This window comes from Ochotona curzoniae, unplaced genomic scaffold, assembly GCF_017591425.1.
Source record: "Ochotona curzoniae isolate NIBS_2020 unplaced genomic scaffold, NIBS_Ocur_1.0 contig_2688, whole genome shotgun sequence".
In the NCBI taxonomy this organism is placed as follows: Eukaryota; Metazoa; Chordata; class Mammalia; order Lagomorpha; family Ochotonidae; genus Ochotona; species Ochotona curzoniae.
In genome coordinates this window covers 16170276-16188816 of record NW_024465553.1, presented here as the reverse complement: position 1 = coordinate 16188816, position 18541 = coordinate 16170276, and the positions used below count along the sequence as shown (strand labels likewise).

The window sequence follows — 18541 nt, the reverse complement described above, 5'->3', positions numbered from 1 at the left end:
CTGGAATCACTCTGCTTCATTGGGTCACAGGTCCACTCCTGAGACAGTCTGCAGGGGTATGGGGTTGCTGCCCTTCTTTAGCTGGGTGGGGCCGGTGTTCTCTGAGCACAGGACCATTGTGCTTTGTCGCAGGCAGAATCAATGCACCTCTCAGAAAACCACATGTCAAAGCCCCGAGCTTTCAGCCCCTTAGAATGTGATTCTATTTGGAGACAAGACTTTGACAGAGATAACTAAGTGAACATGAGGCTGTGAGGGGGACCCTAGTGCAACTTGAAGTGGATGGAATTTGGACACACAGCAGGGGTGTAAGGGGTGCAACGTGTAAAGTGTGGAGAGGCCACGAGAGAGGCCAGTCTGTGGGGTGGCAGCACTAGCAGGCTCATACACAGGGAAGGCTCTGTCAATAGGAAGAGCAGTTTAATTTATTTTTTAAAGGTTCATTTTATTTTCATTTGGAAGACAATTTAGGGCTTGGCACGATAGTGTAGTGGTTAAAGTCCTCGCTTTGCTAGCACCAGGATCCCATATGGTTGCCGGTTCTAATCCTGGCGGCCCTGCTTCCCATCCAGCTCCCTGCTTGTGACCTGGGACAACAGTCGAGGATGGCCCAAGCCATTGGGACCCTGCACCCGCATGGGAGACCTGAAAGAGCTCCTAGCACCTGGCTTTGGATTAGCTCAGCTCCAGCCATCGCGGTCAATTGGAGAATGAACCATCAGACGGAAGATCTTCCTCTCTGTTTCTCCTCCTCTATGTATATCCACCTTTCCAATAAAAATAAATCTTTTTTTTTTTTTTTTAAGGAAGACAATTTAGAGAGAGAAGGAAAGAAACAGAGAGCAAAAGCAGTTCGAAGTCAGGAACTTCTTCTAGGTCTTCTGCATGAGTGCAGGGTTCTAACTTCTGCTGCTCTGTTACGGGGTGTGAGCAAGAACACACCAGACATGTCTAAGATTTACTAATGAGTCTTCATTAATCAAGCTTGGTGATAATAGAGCACACTAGAAATAGCAAATCACAAGTCCATATGGCAATCCAACCAATCATAACCAACCAAACATAACCCCAAGAGGAACAAATGGTCATTACCATTAAGCCCATCCGTTAAGCTGAACATCTATGTCCCGATCTATGTCCCAGCTTCCCCAACAATATAAGTTGTCCTAAGAGACATGCAATGAATAACCTGGACACACAAAGCTGCAGACATTCACCTTTCCCTGACTTCTCCGCCCACATTCCATCACTGCTAGGCCTCATCTCTCTTGGGACTCCTGATAGTACACAAACCAGAAATAACATTGCTGTATCTGTTGTCCCATCTAAACAGTACACAGGGACCATGCTAAGGAGATTATCTGTCCTGGGTCAGCAAAGAGTTGAGGTGCCAGAGCAATGGAAGCACCTGACCAGAGAGAGAGCGAGCCCCTGCTTCCTGAGCCTTTTAAAGGGGCTTTTGAGATGCATGGTTATACAACAATGTAATACTGTCCCCTCTCAGATGATAGGTGAGTCACAGGCAGGCAGGAGCGAATACCTAGTGGGGGTGGGGGGGAGTGGCTGAGGATGGAATTAACATTCCATTGCTGGGCCCAGCGCAGTGGCGCAAGTGGTTAAAGGTCCTCGCCTCGCACGCCCGGGATCCCATATGGGCGCCGGTTCTAATCCCAGCAGCCCCGCTTCCCTTCCAGCTCCCTGCCTGTGGCCTGGGAAAGCAGTCGAGGACGGCCCAAAGCTTTGGGACCCTGCACCCGCGTGGGAGACCCGGAAGAGGCTCCTGGCTTCGGACTGGCTTCGGATCGGCATAGTATCGGCCCGTTGCGCTCACTTGGGGAGTGAATCATCGGACGGAAGATCTTCCTCTCTGTCTCTCCTCTCTGTATATCTGCCTTTCCAATGAAAAAATAATAAAAATAAATCTTTAAAAAAAAAAAAACATTCCATTGCTGTTAGGATCCACCTTTAGGACAGAGGGTAGGGGATACAGCCACATTCCATTTGCCCACTGTTGATGGGTGCTGGCTATCACCAGCTGCACCCCATAGCAGCTTTCCCAGGCAATTTGCAGGGAGCTTGATCAGAACTAGAGCAGCTGGGATTTGAACCAGCACCTATATGATGCCACAGGCAGAGGCTTAGCTTGCTATATGCTATGGTGATGGCCCCAGGAAGATTGGTTTTCTAATAGGCAACTGAGTGCCTACTGCAGCAGGTGTGACAGGGAAGAAAGAGTAAGAACAGCTAAATCCAACTTAGACATCCAATGGACAAGCTTAGGAGTCAGAATTCAGTAGAAGTCCTGAGCTGTCATTTTCCAGCCACATGGATTTTAGCCTCTCTAAAGATTCAGTTTTTATCACCTGTGTAATGGGCATGCTTTACTGCCCACAGTAGGCAGAGGAATAACCTCCACAGAACCTTGCTATGTGTTAGCATACATGGCTAAATGGCCTTGCTAATATGATGAAGGTTCAGGAGCCGGAGATGGGGTCTTGGATTGTACAGGCAGGTCCACTCTAAGCACTCAGGCTCCTGACCACAGAGAAGCTATCCTGGCTGTCGTCAGAGGGAAAGATGTGAGGACAGAAGGGTCAGTGGGATTTAACCCCTGTTGGCTTTGAAGCTGGAGGGAGGAGCCACAAGCCAATGAATGTGGGTGACTTTAACAAATTAGAACAGGGAAGGAGGTGGGGCCTTCCCCAGGGTAGCTTGACAGGAGCTCAGTGCTGCTGACACCTTGGTTTTAGCCCGGCAAGGCCAGTGTCAGGCATCTCATGGAACTGTAAGATAAGAATACGGGGGTCTTGGGCTAAGCTATTAAATTGGTGATAATTACAACCTGATCTTGGACTTCCCAGAACTGTGAGAACATAAATTTCTGTTCCTTTTAAATGCCCAACATTGTGGCATAGTCGGTGAAGCCACCACCTTCAATGCTGGGATCCCATCTGGCTGTCTGTGTTCCTACCGCTTCACTTCCAAACTAGCTCCCTGCTGGTGGCCTGGAACAGACGGTGGGAGATGGCCCCAGTGCGTGGGCCCTGCCACCCACATGCAAGACCTGAAAGAACCTCTTGGCTCCTGGCTTCAGCCTTGCCTAGCTCTGGCTGTTATTTTTTTTCAGCTGAGGGTGTCTGTGTTTAAGTGAAAGTTTCACTCCATGCTGAACACAGGGAAACTTGATGACTCTACTTGACAAGAGACAAGAGAGAATCCTTTTGGAGTTGCTCCTCTCTGCTGGACTCTGCTGAAAGCTGCACATTTGTTGCTCTATTTTGTCTCCAACCCATTTTACAGATGAGTAATTAGAAGCAGGGAGAAGCTAGGCAGCTAGCCCAAGATGCAGCTAGTTAATTCCGGAACTGTTCCCTTTCACCTCCTTCTCTGTGGCCTCCTATCACTGTTTAGAGTCTGCTCAAACCTCATTATCATTGCAACTTCCTCAGTCACCAAGTGTGGTCTATCCTTAGAACCATTGTTTATCTTTCCTTACCTCTCTCCCCATCTCTGGCTTTTAGGTATCAATGCTCCCCAAATGTCCTGTGTCCCCTTTGAGCTGCCCCCATGGTCCCCGTTACATCTCCTGTCTTGTCACTCTATTTCAACTCATGAGTCTACCCATGCATGGCTTATACCATCCCATAAAGGTGGAGATTTCACTAAAATTTTCTCTTGGGGTTGGCCTTATGTTGTAGCAGGTGAAGTTGCTGCCTGCAATGCTGGTATGCCCTATGAGTGCTGGTTCGTGTCGCAGCTGCTCCACTTCTGCTATAGCTCCCTGCTGATGCACCTGGGAAAGCAGTGGAAGATGGCCCAAATGCTGGGGCCCCTGCACCCACATGGGAGATGTGAAAGAAGCTCCTGGCTCCTGGCTTTGGCTTGAGCTGAGCTCTGGCTCTTGCAGCCCTCTAGGAATGAATCAATGCATGGAAGATCTCTGTGTGTCTGTCTGTTTCTCTGTAACTCTGACTTTCAAACAGATGTATCTGATGTAACGCACTGAGCACCTGGCCTGGGAAAGCACGGTACTAGGCATTGATAAGCCCAGGATGACCAGAGATCTCCAGGGTGATGGAATAGGCTGCTTCTGATCACACTGTCTTACCTGCAGGGCTTAGCATAGGGCATATTTTAGGTTAAGTGTCAGTATCTGTTGGCTGAATGATTTAGTTGGAGCGACAAAGTTGTGTCTGATTGAGAGCTGAATGAATAAAGTGTTGTAATAAAGACACTGGGACGTGCTGAGACGAGAGAGAGAGAGAGAGAGAGAAGAAAAGGAGTTAGGAAGTCTTTTTTTAAAACATTGATTTATTTTTATTGCAAAGTCAGATATACAAAGAGGAGGAGAGACAGAGAGGAAGATCTCAATCTGATAATTTACTTCCGAAATGGCTGCGACAGCCATACTTGAGCCAATCTGAAGCCAGGAGCCTGGAGCCTCTTCCGGGTCTCCCATGCGGGTGCAGGTCCCACGGCTTTGGGCCATCCTCGAAGCAGGGAGCTGGATGGGAAGTGGGGCTGCTGGAATTAGAACTGGCACCCATATGGGATCCCGTTGCATGCAAGGCAAAGACTTTAGCTGCTAGGCTACTGCGCCAGGTCCAGGAGTCAGGAAGTCTTTATGGAGGTGACATTGGCTTTGAACCTTCATGTCACTCTGAATGCTTATTCAGTGTCCAAGGTATGTAATGGAAGATGGATGAAGTTGCATGATCCAAATTGTGCTTTGAGGAAGTTCCCTCTTGTACCATTGCAGAGAACAGTGTTTTGGCTGGAGAGACCAAATATGGGAAGACCAGTAAGGCAGCAACCTCACAGTCTGTAAAAGGGGTTGTATGCTCAACGGAGGTCAGATGAGGGTGGCAGAGAGAGGGGAGACATGGATATGAACATAGCTGGAGGATGGAAGCCATGAGGCTTTGCACTAAATAAAGGGGCGTGGGGCTGGTACTGCAACTTAGCAGTAAAACTGCTACCTGCAGGGCTGGCATCCCATTTAGGCACCAGTTGAAGTCCTGGCTGCTCAGTTCTGACCCAGCTTCCTGCTTATGGCCTGGGGAAGAAGCAGGAGTGGCTCAAGACCACAGCACCCTGTCCTGTGTGGGAAACCCAGAAGAAGCTCCTTGCTCCTGGCTCAGCCCCCTGCCATTGCAACTAAGTGGGCAGTGAGCCAGCAGATAGGGAGATGGCTCGGTCTTTTTTCTTGATCGGCAACTCTGCCTTTCAAACACACAAATAGATTTTTTTTTTTTAAAGGAAATAAAGGGGTATAAGGAAGAAGCAGGAACGACAAGGGAAGTGGAGCGTCTCTTTTGTGTGACTGTGTGGCGGGGCTGGCATTTTTCAGAGGATGGTGGAGAACAGGCAGACTTGATAGAAACTAGGGAAGAAACCAGGTTTTGTAGATTAGAAATGCTGGTGGGGTGAGCAGCTAGCGCTATCCAGCGGAAAGCTGGGTTTCAAGGAATTTGGGAGCTGTCAGAGTTCATGAAAGCAACCGATGGCATGGGATACATGGTGATTTGGAGCAGGGAGTTCTTACTTAGGCAGAGAAGAGGGTTGGTGGCTGGGGAGACCTGGTGAGCCTTTCCTATTGCCGTCCAAGGTGGGGTCACAAAGCGGCACATTCAAAACAGAATGACTCATCTTTCCAGTAAGCCTTTGTCTCGGCATCTCTGGTTATACATTAGGCATCCTCTCGCTCACTCAGTCGTGCTTGTGTCCTCCCCTAGCTATTCACATCATGTTCCAGCTACACGAAATTCTGGAAAATGCACAAATACAACAGGCAGGTCAAGCAGTCACTTCAATGGAATGATTTTGGGATATTGTGTAGGGTATCACTCTGGCCATATTACTGTGCAAGTACAGTTTTAATTTCCTGTATGTACAAATAGAAATTTTTTTTTAAAGATTTATATTTTTTTATTGCAAAGTCAGATATACGGAGAGAAGAGACAGAGAGGAAGATCTTTCGTCTGATGATTCACTCCCCAAGTGGCTGCAACAGCCGGAGCTGCGCCAATCCGAAGCCAGGAGCCTGGATCCTCTTCCAGGTCTTCTACAGGGATGCAGGGTCCCAGGGCTTTGGGCCGTCCTTGACTGCTTTCCCAGGCCATAAGCAGGGAGCTGGATGGGAAGTGGAGCTACCGGGATTAGAACCAGCGATCATATGGGTTCCTACAGCATTCAAAAAAAGTGAGAACTTTAGCTGCTAGGCCACCAGGCTAGGCCCATGAATAGAATTTTAAAAATAATGTATTTATTTCTTTGGGAGGTAGAGAGACAGAGAGAGAGAGACAGAGAGAGAGAGAGAGAGTGCACGTGAGAGAGAGAGAGAGCAGGACAGTGAGGGGGTGTCCATCTGTAAGTGTCCATCTGCTGGTTCACACCTCAATGCAACTGCTGGGATCACAATCCAGATCTGCCATGGTGGTGGGAATGCAGCTCCCTGAGTCGTCGCCATTGCCTGACAGTCTACATTAGCAAGAGGCTGGCATCGGAAGCCGGAGGAGGGCATCAAACTCAGGCACTCCGTTGTGGGATATAGCTGTCTTCACTGCTGGACCAAAGCCCTTGCTGCTCATTTTTAGAGTGACCTGTGCTTTTTAAAAAAATGTATTTATCTGAAAGGCAGAGAGACACACACGTGTACTCATAGAGAGAGAAGAGAGGGAGGGAGACAGAGAATGTCTTCCATCGCTGGGTCACTCCCCCAGATGGTTGCAATGGCCAGGACTGTGCCACAGTCAGAAGCCTAGAGCCAGGAGCCAGCAGCCAGGAGCCAGGAGCCAGCAGCCAGCATCCAGGAGCCAGGAGCCAGGAACCAGAAGCCAGGAGCCAGCAACCAGGAACCAGGAGCCAGCAGCCAGGAGCCAGCAGCCAATATTCGGCACAGGGTCAGTCTGACAAGGCTTCCAGGTGCACCGTTTCTAGGTACCACGATTGAGCTAACTCACTCCAGCTGTGGGACTCCTGGCTGGTTTCTCGTTTCCTCCCCTCCCACTGCAGCACTATGGAGATTAATTCATCTACTTCACACTTTGGTGCCCGTTTCTAATATTTCCTCATCATAAACTTCTTAACAAAATTTCTGAATCAAAAGGCATGTGCATTTCTGAAAGTAAAGCTTTATTTTAGAATAGAGTTGGCAACTGCAAAAACATTATGAAAACACTGGATAATTTCCCTTAATGTCAACATCTTACTTTAGCACAGCACTCTTGTCATGCTGAATTAGCCGACAATGAGGTATAATCATTAACTGATCAAGTCCAGCTTTTATTCACAATCAAGGATCCCACGCAGGATACCACATCACATTATCACAGGTCTTTAAGCTCCTCTTAACTGTGACAGCTTCCTAAGACTTTCCCGATCCTTGAAAACAGGCCAGGCATTCTGTAGACTGACCCTCAAATGAGGCTCGTCCCCGCTCCCACTCTGTGTTGGGACTAGATTGAGACTTTTCAGTCATCATAAATATGAGTCCATGACTACCTCTTTACTCCTTGAGTAATAATCTAATAGTAATAATACTTTGCTTTATTGCTCAAGGCAGGTGTATTTTTAATGCTCCGAGTAACTTAGTGCACAACTATTCCTTTTGGGGAGCACCAACCCTCAAGGTTGGAGATTTTTCAGCGCCCAACTTTCTGACGAGTACAGTACTCAGGGTTTACCCCGGTGGGGCACCTCAGCTGGGGAAGTCGACCCTCCCCACCTGCATCGCCCTCTCGTCGTTACCTCCCAGTTACCCGGAGGCCCCGCCCACGATGGGGCGGAAGTGGGCGCAGACTCAGGGCGGAAGCGCCAGGTCGGATGGGCCTTCCCCAGCAGTCAGCCCTTCCCTCTCTACCGCTGCCCCACCCCTCCGGCCCGGACCGGAAATGAGGTTAGAGAGGGAAACCCTGGCCGGGAGACTCAGCCGGAGAAGCGGTGGCTCCGGGAGGTGGAGGCGACGGCAGCTGGTGAGCGGCGACGGGGAGTGGTGGGAGAGGGTCGGGGTCTGGGCCTCCCACCGTCAGAAGGGATCCGGGCTGCAGTCCGCGGGCCGAGCGGCTCAGGGCGTCACGGGGCTGCCTGGACGGGCGGCAGGGGCGAGGGTGGCGGGGCCTTGCTCTTGCGGGCTCCCGGTGCCGCAGGCTGAGGGTCGGGCCATCCCGGGGGCAGCCGGTCCCTCCTTTCCCCCCTTTTCTGGCTGCGTCTCTCAGCGACTGGCGTGGTGGCCCTCGCCCTGCGGGGCTGGCCGGGGCTGGCCGGGGCGTGGTGGCTTCCTCATCTGTGTGGCCATGTTGCTCCCCCGATCGCGGAGGGCGCTCGGCCGCCAGGACTTGTTTTGTTGTGCCAGCCGACTCCCTGTTCCTGGTGAGCCCACAGGAGAAGTGATCTGGCCGCCCCGCCCCGGCCCTGCACCCGCCAACCGCTTACGTTTGCTTCCAGTGCCTGACTCCCACAGCCTGACTCGCTGTCGGGCTCCGGGCCTGCACCTGCGGGTCTGCCCCCCCGAGCCCGGAGGTGCGGAAGGTTCAGGGTTGTTTTTGGTTTTTTTTTGGATCGCGTCTGTGGTGGCAGGCAGGAAGGCAGTTCTGCACAGGCATGGGACTACTGCAAGTCTATTCAACCTACAGATCTGTGCAGGTCGGCCTGTCTGGGTCTTTAAGGCAGTCGTTTATTAGGGAAGCCGATGACTTGTGCGTTCTGCCCACTCTTGTTTTCTTTGGGTCATAGGGACAGTGATCGCTCTTGCCCCAGCTGTGTTTTGGTGTTTGGACAGCGCTTGTTACAGCTCGAGGGGACCTGCGTGTGGCTTTGGGACACTTTGGGTAATGGTACCCCCGAGTTAAGCTCTGATTACGGCCTTTGGAATACTTTGGGCTTGACAGGGGTTAGGGGAAAAGTGCTGATTTAGTAAATGTTTAATATGATGTTGGACTTAAGATATTAGACTTTTCCCTTTAAAAGAGAGTTTTGAAAATTGTTCCTGTAGCTTTTACCCACAGGTCAGGATCTCGGGTGTGAGAGCTCGGTGAGAGTGAGTAGAGAAACAGAAATTTTGGAAAGGAGTTATCTAGCCATCTGGGTGATCCTACCCTCACTTCAGCCTAGTTAGATCCTGTTTTTCTGTGACTGTGGCACTAAGGCCCAGGAGGTGAGGAGATTAAAATAGCAGAGGATAAGTTCTGTGAAGTTCTGGACCTAGGAGCTCCCCAGGGAGTGCTGGGTGCCGGAATTGGTCAAAATTTGATATTTCCTTTCTGAGTACGAAGCTGGGTCGCCACCAGGCCTGCCAGCGGTGACCCCGACCAACGGGTGACTTCTCCTTTCCCGGTGCCAAGGTGAGGCTGTGTCCTGCCCAGTGTTTGCCCAGCTCAGCTGTGCAGTGATTTCCTCTCTGATGAAGTATTATTGGGTAATTCAGTGACAAGTTTAACTGGAGGCAAGACCAGTTTAAACTATAGGCAAGACCCATTCTCCCATGCTTGCCTGGTTTTGCTAATAGCTCAGTTGTCATTTGCTGAGCAATTGAGTTTTTGTGCAGAAAAACTCCTGACTTACGGCATTCAACGGGGGCTAAGCACAGGCATTTTAGACAAGGACTGGGAACACCTATTTTTAGTGACTTAAGGGAACCTGGCTGGTTTGAATAATGCTACGTGCCACCAGAGGAGAGGGGCCTTTATTTTCGTTAGGCAGGATTCTGCAGTGCTGTCCTTCGTGTTGGAAGTCGGTTTGAGAATAGCAAACCTGATGCAGACTTTTTTTTTTTTTCTGAACTTGCAGATGTGGCGCTCATGGATGAGCTGGTGCATGACCTAGCCTCCGCCTTGGAGCAGACCTCGGAGCAGAACAAGCTGGAGGAGCTGTGGGAGGAGATGGCTCTGAGCCCGCGGCCGCAGAGGCGGCAGCTCCGCAAGCGTCGCGGCCGGAAGCGCCGCTCTGACTTCAGTCACCTGGCGGAGCACACCTGCTGCTACAGTGAGGCCTCGGAGTCGAGCCTGGACGAGGCCCTCAAGGACTGTCGCGAAGTGGCCCCGCTCACCAATTTCAGCGACTCTGACGACACCGTGGTGGCCAGACGGCGCCCGGCAGCTCTCAGTGCCATTGTCAAGAGTAAGCAGCACTCTTGGCCGGAGTCCGACTCCTTCACCGAGAACGCGCCCTGTCGGCCGCTCAGGCGCCGGCGCAAGGTGAAGCGGGTGACGTCGGAGGTGGCGGCCAGTCTGCAACAGAAGCTGAAGGTGTCGGATTGGAGCTACGAGAGAGGCTGCAGGTTCAAGTCTGCGAAGAAGCAGCGGCTGTCCCGCTGGAAGGAGAATACCCCCTGGGCCTCGGCAGGCCACGGGCTGTGTGAATCAGCAGAAAATAGGACTTTCCTGAGCAAATCAGGAAGGAAAGAAAGGATGGAGTGCGAAGCAGATGAACAGAAACAGGGCTCTGACGAGAACATGTCAGAATGGTGAGATCTCCCTTACTAAGGGGAAGGGTTTCCTGGTTAATTCTACCCAGAGTGCAAGACCATGGTCTCGGGATGAAGTCCATCTGCCTTGAAGCCAGCCAGGCTTTCCTTCAGTCAGGCGGTAGTTTATCTATAGCATTTTAAAGTACTGCTTGGGAGTCTGATTTCCTGATGTTAAGAAGGCTACATAGAATAGAAGAAAACAGACGAACAAAAACACGGTTTCTAAGAATAATTTGAAATATGTACTTCCAGTGCGTAGCCAAGAGTTTGATTTGGAAAAGTGGCTTGGTGCTGTTCATGCCATGGAGTTCACACATGCGTGTTGCTGGCTTGACAAGTGGGGTCTCAGCAAACACTGGTGTGTAGCTGAGCCTGTGTGTGTGTGTGTGATGGCAGGTGTGTGTCAGTGTGCTCCGTGAGCTGCGGGAGATCCCTTGCAATCATGGGTCTGTTCACTTCTGCTCCTGCCCTGAGCCTACTGAGTCTGTGTTTCTAACGACAGTCAACATTTTTGCACATATGACGGACTTTGAAAATGACGCTAGTGACTGTGGCTGGTCTCCAGCCGAGTAAGATCAAGCCAGAAACATGTGTCACTGTTGAGGACGTGTTTAAAATGTCAGTGTAGTTTTTGCTTTCTGTTGTTTGGTTTAGCTTTGCTTTGTTTTTTTACCCCTCAGATGTGGGTACCCCACACTTGATGCTTTAGGACTGGCACTCTTGACCCTTATGTCTGTGTCTCAAGGAGGGTGCTGCTGCTGTAGGGGGCACTGCCTCCCAGTCCTCGTGGGGACGTCCTTCCCAGTCCTCTCCTTTGCTGTCACCCCCAGGCCTCCAGGGGTTGCTGCCTCCTGCCTGGAAGTCCTGGACGCTGTCATTGCTCGTGCTGTTTTGCCTTGATAAAGTGCTAACCGTGGGGCAGGCACATGCTACATACTTACTGGACGTTCTTATGCAGCGCTCACAGTTCCACCATTTAGTAGGTGCTGTTCCTGTGTTTGATAGGAGACCAAGGTGCAGAGAGCTGCTACAGTCTGCCTGTGGCCACTCAGTGCCGAAGGTGTGAGTCAGGCCTGACTGCAGCCCAGAGTCTTGACGCACACGTCTGCTGCCCTTGGGCCTTACCGCTCTGTGCCCTTTTCTCTAACTTCTGTGACTGTAAAGCATATGACATGTCTTAGGACATTACTCCTTCTGAAGTTTGACTTAAAAACAAAGACATAAATCTTAGGTACTCTGAAGTGAGGCTATGTCAGAGGAAAAGCTGTGTAGTTCTCTATGCCTTATACCCTTTGTGCATGGCTTTTAAACCAGATTCATTTTTAATTTTTCACTTTTTTTTTTACTAACTGTTTTTGCTACCTTATTGGCATAGGCTTGTCTTTTCTTTAATGTGTACTTACTGGCTCAAGGCTTATCTACCCAATTTATGTATGTATGTGGATATCTATATATATTTTTAAGATTTATTATTGGAAAGGCAGATTTGCAGAGATAAGAAGAGACAGAGAGAAAGATCTTCCTTTGGCTAATCTGTTCCCCAAATGCCTGCAATATTCAGAGCTGAGCTGACCCAAGCCAAGAGCCTCTTTTGGATCTCCCACATGGGTGCAGGGTCCCAAGGCTTTGGGCCATCCTCGACTGCTTTCCCAGGCCACAAGCAGGGAGCTGGATGGGAAGTGGAGCAGCTGGGACATGAACTTGTGCCCACATGGGATCCTGGCGATTCTGTGTGGAGAATTAGCCACTGAGCCATCGTGTTACCCCTCCTCCCATATATATGCTTATCTTTTTGGATTTTAAAGCTATTTTTTCAGTCATCATGAGAGAAATGTGTTATCAGTATGTAGGCATTCACAGGATGTTTGAAAAATTGTTTAAATTGCTTGCTTTGGGGGTTGGTGTTGTGGCATAGAAGGTAAAGTCATGCTGGCAACCCTTATGGGGCCAGTTCCTGTCTGTGCTTCTCTGTCCAGTTCCTTTCCAACTTGCTCAGTGGCCTGGGGAGGCAGCAGGAGATGGTATTTCTGCACCAGCCACCCATGTGGGAGACCCAAGTGAAGCTCCTGGTTGTGGCCTAGGCCAGCCCTGGCGTTTGTTGCCATTTTGGGAGTGAATCAGCTGGTGGAAGATCATTCTGTTGCTGTCTCACCTTCTCTGTAGCTTTTTCAAATAAATAAATAAGTATTTTTAAAAAGTTTTTTTTTCATTTTTTTTTATTTCTTTGAAAGGCAAGTGGGAATCTCCCAAATGCCCACATTAGCCGGAGCTTGGCTAGGTCAAAGCCAGGAGCACTGGAACTCAGTCTGGTCTTCTGTGTTGGAGGCAGGGACTCAGGTACTTGAACCGTCGCTGCTACCTCTCGGGGTGCATGTTAATTGGAAGCTAGATTAAAAGTGGAGCTGGGGTTGGCACCTAGACACTCTGAGGAGATGGGCCTTGGGGGTCCCAAGTGGCTGTCTTAACTACTGTACCAAAACATCAGTTCTTCCTTTTCCCCAATACTGAAACCCTTTCTTGACACATTCAAGTTTATGTATATACATATATACCACATAACAATCTTCTTACTGTTGAGAATGGTACCCTTAAAAATAACCTTTTGTTTGGGATGGTAGTTTATGTTTCTTTCCCAGGATTTCTTGTTGAGCTGTGACAACTGTGTGTGAAGGATGGACTGTGTAGCCAGCTAGTAGCTGACTGGAGCCCCACATGCAGGGCCTGCAGGCCAGCAGGGAGCTCTCTCCTGTTCCCTGCTACTTAGATCCGTCACAGGCTCTGATAACAGACATCCTAGTTATCCGAGAGCCTGGATGCCTCAGAGTAGGCAGGAATCCTCTGGAAGTTCCTAGTCTTCTTGTCTTTGAAGAGGTCTTGTTCTTTGTGTGCACTATCTCCCTGGTTCATGGTTTCAAAATTCTTGTAGCCAAGAGGGAGTGATGGGTGGAGTAGGGGATACTTCTAAAATCTTCTGATTGTCAGGAGTCCTGAGTTCTTGCCTTCATTCTTCACTGCTTAGGAACAAGTGCTTGTTTTTCCTTCTTAAGTCAGTTCTGTTATGCGGGGTGCACAGGATGATTCTTACTTGCTGTTTGCATATTATTTGAGGGGCAGAGGAGGAGAGAGAGGGGGAAGAGAGAGAGCAAGAGAGCGCTCCCATTGGCTGTTTATTCCCCAGATGCCGAGGAGGCAGGGATCAATCCAGTGGCTGTCACGTGCTGCCTGGCAGAGCGCATCTTAACAGGAAGGCATAGGAAGAAGAGCAAACGCTTGAACTGAGGCTACTGACAGGGGATAGGGGCATCCCAAGAGGCATCTTTTTTTTTTTCTCTTAATATTTATTTTATTTGAAAAAGTCAGATGTACAGAGAGGAGGAGAGACAGAGAGGAAGATCTGATTCACTCCCCAAGTGACCACAATGGCTGGTGCTGTACCAGTCTGAAGCCAGGAGCCAGGAAGTTCCTCCAGGTTTCCCACACAGGTGCAGGGTCCCAAGGCTTTGGGCTGTCCTCCACTACCTTCCCAGGCCACAAGCAGGGAGCTGGATGAGAAGTGGAGCTGCTGGGATTAGAACCAGTGCCCATATGAGATTCTGGCGCATTCGGGACGGGGACTTTAGCTGCTAGGCCACAGCCCAGGCCCCCAACAGGCATTTTAACTGCTGTACCAAAGGACAAACCCTAGTCTGTTAGTTTGTAAGTTGATGTCAACTTGCTAAACATTCCTTATAAACAGGGCTGACATCAGAATGTAAGTTGGTCTTGGTTTGTGATTTAGGTGTTGTACTGCCTTAAATGAAATACAGTGTTAGCAAGAGGTATTGGAGCAGGGATCCATCCTGTAAAATTATTAAAATGAAATTAATCTTGAAGCTCAACTCAGCCTAGTCAGTGGATACATTTTTATTTTTTTCTAAAGCAATACTAGATATTCTAGGTTGAAAAATATGCATGTCAGCTTTATTTCTAATTTTCTTAAATTTATTTCTTGCTTGAGAAAGTGTGCAGTTGCTTTAAGCTCAGCCGGCATTTCTCTTCTTCCTTCAGCTCTACACCAACAATTCTCCCTGAATTATGAGAGACTGAGAGTGGCTATGAAACAAGAGTTTTTAAATGCCTATATAAAAATCAAGTTGTTATTTTGTTCGCCTTGTGTGTGCCTGCTTGTGGATATCCTAAAACGGAGCAGCTCTTGGTAAAATTGCTTTCTGTTGATTTTGATTCAGATTGCATGGCAGCTGTGAATGAGATGACCATAAGCCTAATTTTGCTAACACATCATTTGTCCCTTTGAATATGCGGTTTGGCTTTTTTCCTTTCCTAAGTGAATTGGTTGGGTGAGGGCCTGCAGTCACACTCAGGAGCCTTCCTCAAGTGATGTATTAGCAGCTGATCTCACAGGAGAGAACATGTTCCCTTCTGTCGGAAGGCAAGTGACAGAGATAGAGTGCTAAGGGCCCCCCCACCCCCCGCCAGTCCATGCTGACCTTCTGCGGCCCTGTGGTGCCTCTTGTTTTCTTATTTTTATAGAAAATCAATATCCCTTCTGACACAGACAATAGCTCAGGAGCAAGAATAAATGGTGGCAAATCTAAAAAAAAAAAAAAAAAAAAAAAAAAAAAAAAAAAAAGAATAAATGGTGGCAAGCCGAGATCTCTGTCCATCACCTCTCACTTGAACTCCCCCAGACTCCTTCACTATGAGTGTGCTTTGCTCCAGGTATTTGCGACAGTGAAATTGCTAAATGAGGACCATTTTATCCAAAGATTGGGTGATCAATAACCCTTCCTAGCACTAGCTTGTTGGATCAATAGCCTTCATTATTTCATGGTTAAGGTAAGTAGCCTCCTTTGCAAGTGGAGGTCATTAATCAGAGGTAACTGGAGCTATGGAGAAAATATATGTGGTGGGGATCCTGACCCAGCAAGTGTCTGCCAGTGTTGCAGTAGGTGGGATTGCCCTGGACCGTATTGACCAGTTAGCTTGCTGTACCAAGGTTTATTCAAAGTTCCGCTAGTGTGCTCTTAGGAGAAATGGCCAGATAAGACCATTTGAGAAGCGGCTGGATACTTTGGTGTTCCTTGAAAGAACTGTCGGGGCTGTTCTCTGTGGCTCCAGAGGAAGGTCTGGAGAAGGCAGTGAATTAGGAGCCGGCGTTTTGGCTCAGTCAGGGAACCTTCCAGTTGTGACTCTGGCATCCCAAATGGGCACCAGTTCAAATCCCTACTGCTCTGCTTCAGATCCAGCTCCCAGCTAGTGCACCTGGAAAGCAGTGGAAGATGGCCCAAGTGCGTGGATCCCTGCCACCCACTGGGAGGGCCAGATGGAGTTCCTGACCTGGCACAGGTTAGACCATTGTAGCCCAGTGGGCAGTGAGTCAACAGATGAAAGATCTCTGTTCATTTTTTCCTCTCCCTCTCTCTCTCTCACTCTGATTTTTTTTAAAGATTTATTTATTTATTAAAGATTTATTTATTTTTATTACAAAGTCAGATATAAGGAGAGGAGGAGAGACATGGAGGAAGGTCTTTCCTCTGCTGATTATTTTGAAATTTTTGAAATCCATACATATGGAGAGACTATAGAAAGTTCATGAAAAATGCCTATTTTTAAAAACTGCATGGAATTCAAAATATTTTTTAAAGATTTATTTGCTTTTATTGCAAAGTCAGATGTACAGAGAGGAGGAGAGACAGAAGATCTTCACTCCCCAAGTGACTGCAACAGATGGAGTTGAGCCAATCCATAGCCAGGAGCCAGGAAGTTCTTCTGGGTCTCCCACATGGGTGCAAGGTCCCAAGGCTTTGGGCCATCCTCGACTGCTTTCCCAGGCCACAAGCAGGGAGCTGGATGGGAAGCAGGGCTGCTGGGATTAGAACCGTTGGCCATATGGGATCCCAGTGTGTGCAAGGTGAGGACTTTAGCCACTAGGCTACTGTGCTGGGCTCAAACATAAATCTTTAAAAAAAAGTCTCCAAATACTGTGAAATGACTCAGGATGGGGGATTCAAAATTGCCCCAGCTGAAAATACTGCTGTTGATATTTCTGGGAGTGAAACTGGGTTTTTACTTCATTTGCCTTTTCCAAAAAGGATGGGATTCAGATTTAGAGAACTTAACGTGAATGAAAGTACTGCAGTGTTAAAGCGCCGTGTTTGTTAAAATGAAAATGATAACCTGCGATGACTCCTCACAAGGGCGAACGGTGCATTCCTAGAACTTGCACAGAGATTTCAGATGAAAGCACTTTCACGTCAGGACCAAGGTTTACCAGGTGCAGCTGCCAGTGGGTGTCTTGGAACTGTGGCAGTAGAGAAGAGGCTCTGCTGTGCCTTGCTGAGCGTGGTCCGCTTGGTGATGCCCGTCAGTGAGCAGCTGCCACGCCCACTCATGGCGTCCGGCAGTCTCAGGTTCACCCGAAAGCTGTGGTGGGAAGGTAGAATGGATGGCTGCGTAAGAAAACAAAGAAAGCAAAAATATTACTTGTTGAATCCAAGTGACGCAGTGTGTTAACTGTTATGTCAAATTTCAGCTTTTTGTGCATTTGAAAATCTTCAAGATAAAGTTTTTGAGGGTCAGCATTTAGAACCGCCGTTTAAGCTGACTTCACACAATGATTTCAGCTGAATGTACTCATTGGCTTTTCTCACATTATTAGGATAATTAGATAATTCAATTGGTGATCCCAAATTCAGGATTTCATTTTGTTTGTGCCTTATTTAAAATGGTGGATATGCTGCTGAATCAAGTGTGAATTATTTTTTAGTGAAAGATGATGAGAGAGAAGTATGATGTATTGAAAATACGATTACTCTCATAGGAATATTTTCTCGCTTCTAAAATGGGATGATTTTCTCAGTGTTGAGATTGGTTTTGGGGGAGAATCATGAATAATTATTTGTAAGATTAAAGTATTTTTCTCTGAAACACCTGTGGAAGTAATCCCAGATGATGTGTGTACAGGCTCTTTCTGGACTAAACGTTGGCAGAGTATAGAGGGGCAGGCGGTCCAGGGTGCCTCTGGAGGCACAGGTGGGAGGCCTTGGTGCCCTCTGGCAAGGTGTCCCTCTCTGCTCTCTGGGTGGGCTCTGCTTTGTCACTTTCATTTGCGATGAATTAGCAGGGAATTGGATCAAAAGTGGCGCAGCCAGAACGTGAACCAATGGTTCCTGTAGTGACCGAAATGGCCATATCCAAGCCAGGTTGAAACCAGGAGCCTGGAACTTTGTCCAGATCCCACATATCTCCTGTGTGGGGGACAGGGACACAAGTGCTTGGGCGTCCATCTGCTGTGTTCCAGAGAGTACATCAGAAGGAGGCTGGATGGCAGTGGAGAGTGGCAACTCCAGCCAGGCCCTGGACCATGGCATGTGGGTCCCGTGCAAACAAGGACCCTAGATTGTGGATTTTTTGTTTTGCAGGAGGAAAATCTTGAGAATGTTGGATGTTGTAAAGCTGGAAAGCTTCATCTGAAACTGATAGCACATATAAAAATTAAGTTGATTGGTAGTCTTGTAAATTTGTGTTCTTTACTAAACCAGATTGAGGTTATGTTTCATAAATTATGTTCTAATGCTGAACTAACATAGAGATATTTTAAAAGTACTTTGAGAGTCGGCTTTCAACCTCACAGGTAAGACACCTGAGTGCCTGGGTTCGAGTCCTGGCTCCTACACTCTCCACTCCCGCTTCCTGCTAATGTGCCCCCTTGGGGATAGCAGGTACTGGCTCAAGTATCACTCCTTGTAGGAGACCCCGACTGAGTTCCTGTCTCCTGGCTCCAGCCTGGCACTGTGTCAGGGCAGGCATCTGGGGAGTGAACCAGCAGGTGGGAATTTGCTGCCTTTGTATTTTGCTTCTCAAATACAAAATACATATAAGTAAAAATAAATACAAAATAAAATACTTTGAAATGTAAGTAAACGTTTTAGAATTCTCCTGACTTCTGTATTTTGTTTTGTTTGGTGTTGAGAGTGGTTTCACTCTGATTGGCTAATGGGAAGAAGTGAGATTAAAGAAGCTTGCGATTTTCCCATTAGGAAGCCGTGTACGCGTGTAGCACTCTGTGTCTGACTG

General features: G+C 48.4%; 1 protein-coding gene across 5 annotated transcripts in view; it reads left to right on the top strand.

Moving 5' to 3' along the window:
* The first annotated feature begins 7866 nt into the window (after positions 1 to 7866).
* GPATCH2L (G-patch domain containing 2 like) overlaps positions 7867 to 18541 on the top strand; it is a 41245-nt gene continuing 30570 nt past the window's right edge. For 2 of the 5 annotated variants that reach the window (XM_040975254.1, XM_040975255.1), the window contains exons 1-2: positions 7867 to 7973; positions 9787 to 10462. In XM_040975254.1, the coding sequence (XP_040831188.1) occupies positions 9798 to 10462 (665 nt within the window). In that variant the 5' untranslated portion in view covers positions 7867 to 7973; positions 9787 to 9797. The remainder of the gene's footprint in view (positions 7974 to 9786; positions 10463 to 18541) is intronic. The other 3 variants (XM_040975256.1, XM_040975257.1, XM_040975258.1) reach the window with 2 other exon arrangements.